At 40.8% G+C, this 13,915-nt stretch overlaps 1 protein-coding gene across 2 annotated transcripts in view; it reads right to left on the minus strand.

Moving 5' to 3' along the window:
* Positions 1–13,915, minus strand: part of XRCC4 (X-ray repair cross complementing 4) — a 144,249-nt gene that overhangs the window by 84,645 nt on the left and 45,689 nt on the right. For both annotated transcript variants that reach the window (XM_072922879.1, XM_041711056.2), the window contains one exon: positions 2,275–2,441. In XM_072922879.1, coding sequence (XP_072778980.1) covers positions 2,275–2,441 — 167 coding nt within the window. The remainder of the gene's footprint in view (positions 1–2,274; positions 2,442–13,915) is intronic.

The following is a 13,915-nucleotide window of genomic DNA, read 5'->3' on the forward strand; positions in this document are numbered from 1 at the left end:
TTATTAGTGGCAGCCTTCACAATCCAACACTATGAAGGAAAGAATTCTGCATCTCTGATATTCATCCCTGTTCCCAGTGCTCTAAAATAATTCCTGGATCTCAGGGCACTGCTCCCTTGCATTTCAGATTTGCCCTTCCCCCAGCACTGGCAATGGTATGGAATGCTGATGAGCTAATGCTGAAGTTTCGAGCCCAAAGTACCTAGCTTGCATTTTTATAATCTGCTTGTGGTTTAAATATACTGTCACTGCAGATGACCACAACATAAATTGGCAGCTATTTTGAATTTGGCTTGTCTACACAAATTTGAGACGCCCGATAACAAAACACATGCCCCACGCCCAAAACAGAAATTGGATTTTTATTGTTCAAGGAATTAGTTTGCTTCAGGTTATTATTACTTGAAATTTGCCACCTCCATTATTATGGAATCACAGATTGGTTTGGGTTGAAGGGGCCCTAAAGCCCAACGAGTTCAACTTCCCCTGTGCCAGGTTGCTCCAAGCCCCAGTGCCCAACCTAGCCTGGAACTAATTGGCCTTGAATTTTCTGTATGAAATAAAGAAAACAGCCATTCTGCTCTGATATTTTAACTCATCCATCCCTGAGGTGTGCACACACAAACACACACACTCAAGCCCAGGCAGCCACTTGCTCACCAAAACCCCCGTGATGGTCAACAGAATTCAAACAGGGAGATGGAAATGGGATTATTGAATAATTCCACACAGTGCCCCAGGACTAAGGGGCACAAAAGCAGCTCTCAGAAGCCTGCCTGCTATGTTTTAATTCCAAGGAAGTCCTGAGGAGAGAGGCTGTGAGCAGAGGGAGCTGCTGGCTGCAGTTCTGTATTTGATGTTCCACCACTCAGCACCGTGAGTGGTGCAGGATGTAAATCCTGAATTCCTGCCTCCCGAACAAAGACAGGCACAGCTTTGTTCAGCTCGAGGCAACTCTGCAGCCTGTGGAGCTGAAACAGCAAAGGGAGGCAGGCAAGGTAGAACAGGGCTGTGGCAAAATGAATTTAAAAAGAAAACACCACACCAAACCAAATTAAAAAAAAAACCCAACAAAATAAGAAAAAAAATTAAAACCCCAAAAATAAAACCAAAAAAACCCCGAACAAAACAAAACAAAAAACCCTCCTCAAAATCCCCCAAAAAACCAAACCAAAAAGCCCAATTCTTCCTGAATGAAAACGATTTCTGAATTATTTTTATTCTGCATTTAACAGTCATGGCCAAACACTGGTGACCATAAAACCTTCTGCGTATATTCTGAAAAACCATTTTTCATCTACTCAAAAGCTATAAACAGGCTAAAGAAGTCCACCAGCTCGCCCTGGGAACAAAGTCACACAACTCCGATTTTTTTTTCTGTTGTTTTTGTTTTCTTTTCCCTCCTTTTCTTTGGGGTTACTCTGTAAAAGTGCCACCCCACCATGGAAATTGATACAAGCACTAATGCCTCTTGCACATCAGCGTGTAATGCAGTACAGAACACGGGTTGTACAATACACTATTGTTCAATTACACTGTTAAGCAGTAAAACACTACTTAGGGAGGCCCTGAGCTTGTCAGGGAGACTGTCAGGAGAAACTCTTACTCATTTTAATGAGAGGGAAACAAAACTAACTCCTCCCAAAAGCTGGCTCTCTTTTTCAAGGTAAATTAACACAAATTAGCTGCATTCTTTCATCAATCTTCCTAGATTGTGTGTTTTTTCAGGTAAAGCTACAGAAAAGCAAGATAAATCTCCGAATGCTCTGCACTAAGAGTTCTATGCTAACAGAAACGAGCATAGATTATTTCACTAGAGAATGATAGACAACTCAGATTGTAAATGCAACAGCAATTACAAAAATCTCTTGAAAAATAATGGTACTTTTCCCCATAATACTGCACTCATTTTTCAATTCTGGCTTCTTCAAAACCAAAACAGATGAAAGAAACAGTAATTTATTCCCCACTCAAAAATGTAAATAATTTACATGGCCAGTCCTAAGAATTACAGGAAATAATATTAATGAAAAGGCTTCCTAAAGAAAGTGAAGCTAATTCCACAGATTCTGAGGTGTTTGGGGTTTTTTCTTAACTCATAAACTAAAACCACCTTAATCGCAAATTTTTAGTATCAGTTGCATCTTTGTCAAAGTGAGGAAATCCACAATTGCATGGGCTGTGAGTAACTGAGCTAAAAACATGTCTCAAATGAATAAAAATTTCTGTCCATTGTTACTCGGGTGTCACCTGTGAATCCCCCTGGGAACTGACCTCTTCTCCACGTCACTCCAGTTGCTGAAAAGCCTTTCATTTTCCCTCTGCAGATCCTCAGTTTTGGCCTGCAGCTTTCCCAGGCTGTCCAGGCAGTAACCAATGAGTTCCTTCATCACCTCTGCTGGGTTTGGGGCTTCCTGCAGCTTCAGAGATCCGAGTCTGAACTGAGACACAAGGAAGGAATGAGTGATTTCAACTGTGCAAGAAACTCCACCGAGGCTTTGCTCCAGTAAACTTGAATACATCTTTAACTAGCAAAAGAAATACCTTATAGTCCTCCAGTTAAAAGGGAGATAACAGTTTTGTCATGCAGGGAATGGAGGAATATGTGGAATAACCTACATGGTAATTATTCCCAGAGGACCACAATGTTGAGAAGGACTCGGCAGGGGATGGACCAGATCATCTCCAGACACCCCTCCCAACCCCAAATATCCTGAGATTCTATGATTCTGTGGTTTATGCAGCTAATATGAAAAATCTAGCCAGAAAGATGTCACCTCCAGGGTTCAGAAGGCAAGTTCTTAATCTTAAAAGGACTCCAATTAAACAGACAGCCTCGTCAAGCCAGTGAGGTTAAAGGACCCGTAATGAACCGCTGTGTTTCTTCAGCTATGGGGATGCTGTACAGGATACACAGGAGGTCTGAACACATTTGTTCTGCCTGGTCTGGGACAAACAACAGAAAACTGTTGTTTTTGTCATGTTAAAGGAGGAATAGCTCAGCCATCCACGCAAAGCAGTGCCAGGTGAGCTACAACCATGCGAAGACACATTAATACCCAACACAACAGTTTGAGGGAGTGGAAGAAGGAGAAGGGGTTGTCTCTCTCATCTTCTCATCAAAAGGACTGACATAAATTTTGTGGCAAGAGAGACATATTGCCCGTTTTTTCAACATGCACACACAGCTATAACATCTTAAAAAAAGGCATAAATGTAAGTGGTACACACTAGGGAAGTGTTCACTCTGTGTTGTGGCACCTCACCTATTAAAGCCAGAAATGCAGTTTGATTCGTTTTTTTTCCCCCTATTTTACTTGTGAGGGCATGTAAAATTACATAAAAGATATATATTTAAAAAATGCCTATTGATTGTTAGTTTTCTTAAATGCAAGTTTCACTTCATGCATAAGTTTTGGCTGAAAAAGGCTCGGTGAGAACTGCTCACAAAGCTTTCAAAGTCATTGTTTAAAACAAGGAGCAGTCTTTCCACATGGAACTTTTATCTGTGGAAGTCTCTGCCACAACACATGATACCATCCTGACCTCCTTCAGCAAGGTCAGCCTATCACAAAAAGTGGAAAACCCAAAGGTTTAGCTTCCAATTAGCCACCAAATTCACATGTGCTGTCTCTAAAGTGTTGTTGTCTTTAGCAGGCCTACATCTGATGGCTACAGATGAAAAGATGCTTTTAATTTATTTTTGGAAATTAGATTACACTATCAGTAGCCCACAGATTGGCGTGCACCCCCTGAATATCACACTTGCTGTCTGACAGCATTAACAAAGATGGACGTTTGTGTAAAGGAAACTGTTTTTCATCACTTGCAAGCCACCACCATGCTATTTGGATAAAGAATTCACAGAGATAGAGAGGCACAGTAACACAGATAAATGGCATCACAACCTTCTACCGTGAAGGAAATAGCAAGGAGAGCAGCACATAATTTTTGTCTTCTGCCTTAATATATTCAAGTGAGATCAGATCAGGTATAGGCAGATATATTTAATTGGGACAAACAAATTACAGTTTTCACTGCACAAAAAGAATGAAAAATTCATAATCCTATAACAGGTTAAAGGGAGTAGCATAAAATTATTCTGAAAGCCTGGTACCACTGTGCTACCCAAATCACACCAGACACACAGCAGACACTCCAAATGCAATTGTAATTATTAAAAAAAACCCCCAAAACAGCACTGCTACAGGGACACAGAGTATGTACCCATCTTTGCAGGTGTTTGAAGTCAAACACTGATGGTTAATCTTTAATTTAGCCTTCAGCTCAGGCTTTATGCAAAGCAATTGACTATTACCTACTTTCTCACAATAAAATTCACAGTTCTGCTTCAGTGTCATAGACACTGAAAACTGTGGACCATTTCTAGGAGGCCCACACAGCTGAGCAGAGCAAAGCCCATCACAAGGAGGCTTAAATTTATCATGCAGGTGCTGACAAATCAACTAAAAAAGGAAAAAAATAGTAAGGTTTTCTGCAAAACAAGTGTTCTTCTCTATCTCCGCTCTTCCCGCAGCCATCTAATCTCTAATTTAGGATAGCTGTGGGGAGCACATTTGCAGATACCTCCAGGAAAACACAGAATGTTTGGATACAGCCCTAATTGAAAAAAAAAAAACTAATGTGACAGCCTGGATTAGTGGAAGGTGTTGCTGCCCATGGAAAGGATGGGCTTTAAGGTGCCTTCCATCCCAGAGCATCCAACCATTCCGTGATCCTGGATTGTGTGGCTGTGCCACAAAGTTACACCAAATGTACCAAATCCCCCTTGCCCAAAACTATTCCTTCCCTTCCCTTCCCTTCCCTTCCCTTCCCTTCCCTTCCCTTCCCTTCCCTTCCCTTCCCTTCCCTTCCCTTCCCTTCCCTTCCCTTCCCTTCCCTTCCCTTCCCTTCCCTTCCCTTCCCTTCCCTTCCCTTCCCTTCCCTTCCCTTCCCTTCCCTTCCCTTCCCTTCCCTTCCCTTCCCTTCCCTTCCCTTCCCTTCCCTTCCCTTCCCTTCCCTTCCCTTCCCTTCCCTTCCCTTCCCTTCCCTCCCCTCCCCTCCCCTCCCCTCCCCTCCCCTCCCCTCCCCTCCCCTCCCCTCCCCTCCCCTCCCCTTTATATTTTCCTAAACGTTTTTCTGAAAAATAATTTTTGAGAAATTTCTATTCTGGAAAATCCTATCCTTTCCTGAATTTCTTTTCTCTGAAATTTCATTTCCTTTCCTAAAACACATTTTCGTGAAAATTCCTTTCCTTTCTTTAAATTTCATTTCCTTTCCTTAAATTTCCATTCATGAGATGTCCTTCCATTTCATGAAAATTCCTTTCTTGGAATTTCCTTTCCTTTCTTGGAATTTCCTTTCCTTTCTTGAAATTTCCTTAACTTTCTTGAGATTTGCTTTCCTTTCCTGAAGTTTTATTTCAATTCTTGAGATTCCCTCCATCGGGGAATTGTTTTACAGCACCTATTTAACACAGAGAGATGTCAGCACTAACAATAGCAACGCTGCTATCTTGGCAAATTGCAGGAGTGGTGTTTGCCCCACCAGGAGCCCGGTGCTGAGAGGCTGATAAGCCAAAAAGCTCCACTGGATTCCCCAAGCAGGGCTAAAACAACCTAAATTAAAAAGGAATCTCTGGGTAGTTCTGCTCTGGAGTCCTGCTGGCATCACCAACTGGAAATCTGACTGAGGAGAAGATGACAAATCAATTTTACATCCAAGGACTCTGAATTTGGCATGTAAATCGCAGACATAATTTTGTTAAAATTAAGAGTTGTGGGGGGATAAACGCATCATTAAAAAGGAGATGTTTTCCCCACACACTGCTAAGATTTTCCTTGCAACTAAAGCAAGAAACGGTTCAGTTCTTTGTCCTTCATTGCCAAAACCACAGTAGGGAAAAAACTGCAAAGAGTCCCAGGGAGATGCAGTGGAAGTGGTTAAAGATCAGGATACCACAACAAGCATTTAACTGGGTGGGATATCAAGATAAACAGCTCTTGCTTACTGCAGGAGTGAAAGAAAACATCATTAACACCTCACTCAGCTAATTTGACAAGCAACATGTCTTTGGTTTGGATCACGTTTCCGAGGTGATTTTGTAAATTTGTAACAGTGAATTTTAATTTTTTTTCTTTTTCTTAGCTTTGTAAATTCCTGCACTTTGCTGCTCCCCAGATGAATTTAAATTTCTCACCATCCTTACAGCTGCTGTAGCTCTCTGGCTCTGCATCATCTGCAGATGTAACTAATGTGCTTTCTACTTCCCCTTTCAGATCATTCAAGAAAACATTATGTAAAACACTGAAGCACTAAACACTTCATTTATACCGAGAAGGAGCAGACCTGGAAGAGGTCCCAGGGGACAACAGACTGACTGTGACTGATACACTGCTGCCCTTCAATATCTGTTTTATCGTTTGTTGGGATGTTATTGCTTCAAATTTTTATTTTTTTTAAAGGCACAGGAAGATGAACACAGAAGCATTTAGAAAACTGTTCCCTTAATCAGAAATTACAGTCATCACCAGGCCTGTATTCTGACCTTAGGAAATAAAAACAAGAATTAGAAGCTTATGACAGAAATTTCATTTTCCCCTGACCTCTCACCCTGCCCACTGTTTGTCTTCAGGGATGAAGAAAGAAGTGATCTTAATGATAAGACACAAAATATTTCAGAAATAACTGAAAAGTTTCTCAGCTTTTCTTCTAGATGCTTATAGGAAGATGTGCTTCACATAAGAAAATAACAACTAGTAAAAAATGATACAACACATTTTTCACACAAGATTCCAAAACTGAAAGTTACTTTATTGTATAGAGACAGTGAATTTTAATTTTGCCTTAAGTGACTCATATCTGCTATATAATCTTTTCATTACTTCACTCCACTAAATATGAGTTATCACACCTAAGGCAATAATTATCAGAGGTTATGCACTGAAAAGACACACAGCAATGCCTCTCTTCTGGTCAGAATCTGAAGCTAAACATTAACAGTGAGTTTATTTCAAATAACAACAATTTTTCACCGTGTCTATAAGGAAAAAAAAAGTCATGCTGGAAACTTTCATTACATCTGCTTTGCTGGTTGTGATTTCTCTCTGCAGTAGTAAAATATTCTAACAACCCTTTCTAACAATGTTTTTTACTCACAGTACATTTAAGGAATTCTGTACTGCCACGAAATTAGATAGATTCTGTCCTTTGTTGTCCTGGAAGGGTATAGCAGATATATAGATGTATATAGATATAGATGTATTTATACAGATATATATATGGTGTGTGTATTTGTGAGCCTCTCTCCTATTATATCTTACCCCACAATATTTCAAAATTTCCTTCTCTGCTTTAAAAACTAATTAACAAATAATTTTTGTAGAGAGCACACTTCACAGATCCTTAAGTCTGATTTTGAAATTAAAATATTCCCAGCGTGTGCGCTGAACGACAGAGGTTTCCTCGTACAAGTCAACCTTGTGTAGCCTGTTACAGGCTCTAACTCAGCTCACTCAGCTTCCACTCCTCCAGCCCCTGAGTGAGACACAGAGATCCCTGTGCTCTGCCCCTAAAACAGCATTTCAGACCGAGCCAGCACTCCCACAAACACCTACATCCTCGCAGACAGATGCTGCCTCCTGCAAGGTATTGCCCAAGCAACGTCCTTTCACCAGGGAAATATCAAAGAAGAATTTGTGGGGGGGAAAAAATAAATTCCAGAGCAGCCCACCAGCACGGAGCAGCTGTGCAGTCCCTGTCTGGCTTCTTGGAGTCTGTGAAAGCAGCTGTGACCCCTGTGCTGGAGCAGGAAAGCCCTGCAGATCCACACAACAACAAATCCCTTTGTCACTGCCCTGTTCTGAGCACAGAATCACAGCAGCAGAGAATGTGAAGGGCTGGAAGGGACCCTAAATCCCATCCAGTGCCACCCCTGACACGGCAGGGATGACTTCTCAAGCTGCTCCAAGCCCCATCCAACCTGGCCTTGGACACTTCCAGGGATCCAGGGACAGCCACAGCTCCTCTGGGAACCTGTGCCAGGGCTTCTCCACCCTCCTAGGGAACAATTTCTTCCTAATATCTCACCTAAATTTCACCTCTTTTAATTTCTACCCATTCCCCCTTGTCCTGTCCCTCCCCTTTTTGATGCAAAGTCCTTTCCCTGCAGCCCCTCCACGTCCTGGAAGGTGCTCTGAGGTGCTCCACACAACCTGCTCCTTCACAGGGTGAATAAACACAATTTTCTCTGCCTGTTTTTGTAGCAGAGGTGCCCTAGTCCTCCTTACCAGCTCTGTGGCCACCTAGAAAAATCTTGCTAGAAGAAGGCATTAAAAGCTGTTCAGGTGAGCTACCCTGAAGTCCTCAACCCATGCCTTTGTCTACTGCTGGTGCTGAAAGCAAATTATTTACTATAGAGTCAATGTGTTAATTAAAAAAAATTAAACTTGAAGTAATTGAATTCAAGAGGAATTGTTACAGAAGGAAGTTGTGCCTTACATGTGAGATACAGCAACTTCATTTTTCTCAGTTGAGAAGTGGACCTCTTGTAAGACAGACAGGCTGTGATTCCCTGTTAAATATCAGCTACCTTTCCTACTCCACAGACTCTGAAATAAGGCAGAATCAACACTTGGATAAAAATAAGCTTTCACTATGAAAATACCTAAGAATTTAAAAGAGAAAAATGTTAATGAAAATTCATGTACAGGGTTAAAGAATATGACCTACAAATGAATGATGCTGACACTTACACAAAGAAAGTATTGTTACAAGCTTGAATCTGGAAAGCATTATACCATTTTTATTTCTTAAGTCAATCAGTGAGTGGTCTTGATTTTTTAAAGCTGTGCCACTATTATCTCCAGGGAAATCATTCAGCAGTAACTATGACATCCCTGGGTGTGGTAATAAAACGAGTACACTAGACTTGCACAATACAGTGATGACAACGTGAAAGCAGAAGTTGCTTTTGCAACAGCAAACTCTAGGAAGCTAGAAAAAATAAAAAATTACACAGCACCATGGAAGCCAAGAAATCTGTCAGGTTACATCAGACGGTGTAAAAATATGATCGCCAACTCCAAAAAACAAGTTTAACGCAAAAAAAGCCTGCCTGCAACAAACATCCCCCCTGATGAAGGCGTTACATCTGCTTTAGAGCAAAACAGCTGACGTGATTGATTCTTCTCTCAGGTTTTCACCACACACTGCAGAAACCTTCAGAATTGCCATCCTGCTAGCTCCACATCTGTTGGAATCTGTGGGTATTGGTGATTCTGAGATTGTAGAAAGTCTCTGTCTTTCTGCCCCCCTGCCAAAGCAGAAGCCATAATTGGTCTGTGCTGTTTCAAGGTTGTTTATTCTGTTTATCTCTAACATGTTCTGCTGCCCTGCCGCAGCTCTGTCCTGCAGGGCAGCGTGTGGGGCTCTGCCCTCAGTGGGATGGTACAAACATTAAATACCACAAACTACCTGTGCTGGATTTACAATAACGTGCCAATATCTGTCACCTACGTTGCACAGTGTGTCCCCAGCCTGAACCAACAGAAAAATGCCAACACCACAGTGAAACATGGAGGGCATGAAGAAGGAGGAAAAGGACAAGACACACCCAATTTCCTCCATCTTGTGCCCTTTGGACCCCTAATCTAGAATCCTAAAATTTTACTTTTGCACCCGTGCCACACTTAATTATTACTCATATCAAACACTCAAAGCTTGTAATTCATCCTGTAAAATTAAAAACTCCTCTCCATAGACAAAAATCAGAGACAGTGTCTCTTGTGGCTTTGTACAGGGGGGTTCCTGACCCCTGCCAGGGTCCCAGACCTGCCAGGGCAGCCAGAAAAAAGCCCTAAATTCTCATACACATCCACTGGGAATGAAATTCCTTCTGGCTTCACTGGTAGTTTTTGGAGAGCGCTGCACTGCTCCCCATGCCCCCAGCCCTACACATTCATGGCACTGTGGGCCCCACAGGGATTGGGGTGCAAGGAGGAAAAGCAAGGAGAAACTGGGAACATCCCCAGGCGCCAGAGCACCCTGATACCCGTCCCCAAAAGGACGAGGAAGGCTCTGTTACTCCTTCCACCCTTCACCCAGCCCATGCTCAGCTCTGATCCTGACAGCTCTTTGTGCACTTACTGACTGGGAAGGAGCTCGGAGGTCTGAACATCATTTTTGTGGGACCTGCAACTCCATGCAGTGACAACAGTGCCACACAAACCTCCTCATACAGGAATTTAACTTTTCACAACATCTTCTTCATCTCTTTTTCCTAATTTGTCTCCTAAACAGACGCACATGCCCAATTTGTATTCATTCGTTCTAGGACATACTCTGTTCCCTGGTTTAGAGTGTTCTTTTCTCTCTGTCATGTTCAGACTCCATAATTGATAGGCAAATAAATTTCTCAGCCAGTATTTATTTCTGTTGGACCAAAGCTCTGTGTATCTTTGGCTACATCCATTATACTTTCTCTATCCCTCATTCCACACAACCTTCCTCTCAATTTCAGGTGCATTTCTTGACTGTGAATGACCAGGACTGTACATTTATTTTCAAATAAAAATCATGTTGAAGTAGACAGTGAAAATCCACAGGAAACAGACACAGACTTTAATACTGATAGTGTTCAAATGTCACATAAATCTATTTGCATGTTTCGTTTCTTTCCTTTAACCCTGTCACATGCATCCTATGTAAGAGCCACCAGGATAGAGGGATTATCTACATTTTAGGAAGCCTGGCTCTCCAGATAGTTTTGGACTTTAAAATGGTAAATTAAAATAGTAAGAACATCAGATAATTCTTAAATACCCCCAGTCCAAGAAAAAAAGAAAGCCATGTACATAGGTTAGAGTACCAAAAACATCTACTGAGCAAGTAACTACTGGATTTCTTTCATAAATGGCATTACATCTATATGTCTGTCCTTAAAGCATTTGGAAAACTTCCTTGTTTAATCTCTACACTCCTCAGAAACACCATATTTCACATATCTTTACCATCAGCTACTTCTGTGAAGCTTAATCCCACCCAGGCTGAAAGGGTCTTTAGCTACTGAATTTTGACAGCTGTGGCATGGTCTGGTCAGGATCTACCCAGGCTGTGATTCCACTGCCTCAAAGTGCTCTGCAGCCATTTTTTCAGACTTACTCTAAAAAATATTGCCCATGAGAGCACTTCCTCCTAACCTTAAACCTATACATACATACACATATATTTATAAACACACATAGATACTATACATATACATATATATACATATATGTATACAAGATCCATATAATATCTTTGTGAAAAGAGATGTATTTCCAAAAAAGGCATCAACTGAATAAAGCTGCAGGGCATCTGCATCACAGAAATGCTCATCTCTCAAGGTGCTAAGCCACAGAAAGTTGCCACTAATTCCTTCCCACCCCCCAATTTTTTTTACCATTGTGCAACTGAATCCCTTAAAATTAAAAATACATTGGGTACTAAAACGAAGTGCAGTGGTAATATTCAGCACTTGTAACATCAGGTATTTCTTCCACTTTTTTCCTTTTTTTTCCCCCAATGGTAATCATGCAATTTTTTTCACTTCACCAAAGGGAAAAAAAAACTATCAAAGCAACTGGAATAAAAAAGCCAAAAGCAAAAATTCTATAACAACCAGGAGCAGAAGTTACTTTTTAGAACAATAAATATGGAACAGGAAACTATACCTTATGGTTCCACAAACAGTGATAACATGATTATGTGAAGAACCAACAATTCAAGCACTTTGTTTGATTAGGTATGAAATAACTATTTCACCACGCAGAAACTGGCAGGTTTGCATTTTATGCGTGCACCTCAAATGCTTTTTCCCCCTCTTGTATGCTTCCCCTCTTTTTATCAATCCCTTCTGTACTTCAGGCAATATTGTAAATTCAGCTCTGAAGTGAGCTAACAAAGAGGAGTGAAGCAGGACACCCTTAAAGGACCTTTATTTTTTTCTTTATTATTTTTTTTCACCTTCTCCCTCATTAATTCCGTGTCTCCGGGCAGGATCAGATGTGTTCCCACCTCGCCGAGCAGGAGCAATGTCTGTGAGCAATGGAACTACTGAAGGCTGGTTTCCTATGGCTATGACTCTTGTGCTGGATCCCCTAATGTCTAAAAAGGTGAGAAATCCAGTCAAAGCTTTTCCCTTATTTAATGCATTCATAACTCCTCTCTCCCATGAGGATTTGCTAGTGTCTAATAATACAGTTGATCTCATTCCACGGCTTTTTCCAAAGCAGGCACATGAATAGGGTCTCTTTTTCTCCATCCAGGCACCTATTTCCATGAAACTAGTAGGAACCTGATATCACTGAGACCTTTACTCCTGTCAAATCTGTTTGAAATTGTCCAGGAGTTTCAGAAGTTATTGGGGGGAAAGGGAGGAGGTAAGAGGCTGGCAGTCAGCAGAGGCCCACAGCATGACCACATAAGCTTTGTTTCCTTAGGAAGCAGGGTAAAACACTTGAAATTTTTATTATTTTTAAATCCTGCCCTAAATGAATTAGGAAATCAGCTTTACTTGGAGAGCTAAACTTGTTTTCTTCCTTGTTTTTAATGTAATTTATAGTGTGGCAACAATAAAATAGACTCTAGACCTAAGATCTGGATTCAGGTCTGAGGGCTTAAATGCATGAACAGCTCACAACTGTGTTAATTTAGATTTCAGAGGGAAAGCCTTATGAGATAGCTTAAATCAGAATTTATTTCCTAGAGGCTAAGAACAGAACACGGCCCCATTACCATAAAACAACTGCCACACAAACTTATCACACAGCACCTTCCTTGAGTTTGAGGCTTAAGCCTCCCTGAAACTACAGAAGGATACCTGCCAATTTTTAAATTAAATTTAATTTATTTTTTTATGTAATCTGATGGCTTTTTTGTTTTTTGGTGGTTTTTTTGTTTGTTTTTTTTTCAAATATTCTTCATTTATGTTCAGGTTTCCAACTCAAAGATAACTCCAGAAGAAAACCCCCACAACTTATTTAAGTAAAATGCTTAAATGAGCAGAGTGAAGTTCTTTTTCTGAACAGTCACAAAGCATATGTAGCATGAACATGAAAGACTGAAAAAAGCACCATGCAAGCCTTTAAAAACCTCCAGAGAAGTTTCTACAAACATTATGAAAGGTAGACCCATATAAATGTGCTTTCAGCCAAAAATCTCCAAAATAAAAGCAAGATTTGAAGGAGTGCTGGTGATATTACTGTCAGTAAAGGTTCCAAGGTAACAAAATATAAATGATTAATACTTCCAAGATTAAAAAAAACACCACCACATTATGTGCTGCATAATAGGAGTATTTTAATTCTACCTGTCAACCGATCCTATTCCTACATATGAAGCCCAGACTGCAGCTTTCCTTTAAAAAAACAGAATAAAGCACAACTGAAATGTCTGGAGTAATAACTGTCAGATATGAAGACAACTTGTCTTGGGAGCTGCTTCCCTTCAAACACTTGACCTTTAGGCTTTGGGAAGTAATGGAAACTATAAAGTGCTGGGTGAATACACCCTTGGAGCTGACGTGCCAACGTTTTGCAGTAATCTGGGTCTGATTCCCCCTGAATATGCTGGCAGTAAACAGCTCCAGGATTGCACATGACTTTTTTTTCTTTTTTTCCCCCTCCCTCCTTGGAAAGTAAATGTATAACCACGTGAATAAGCATGAGATAATGCCTAGACCGAGGCAAAATATAAAAGTGTTCCCAGCTAAGCACTACAAACAATTTTCCAGAGTGAGTAATAACACTGCACTCATTTAGAACAACCATTGACTATTTTCAGGATGGTGTTTTACCCTTTGTTTGAAAAAAAAAAAACCTTCAGAATGCTGACAGACAATTGCTGAAGCCTTCAATATCCAAACACCTAACTACTT

This window comes from Taeniopygia guttata, chromosome Z, assembly GCF_048771995.1.
Source record: "Taeniopygia guttata chromosome Z, bTaeGut7.mat, whole genome shotgun sequence".
NCBI lineage: Eukaryota > Metazoa > Chordata > Aves > Passeriformes > Estrildidae > Taeniopygia > Taeniopygia guttata.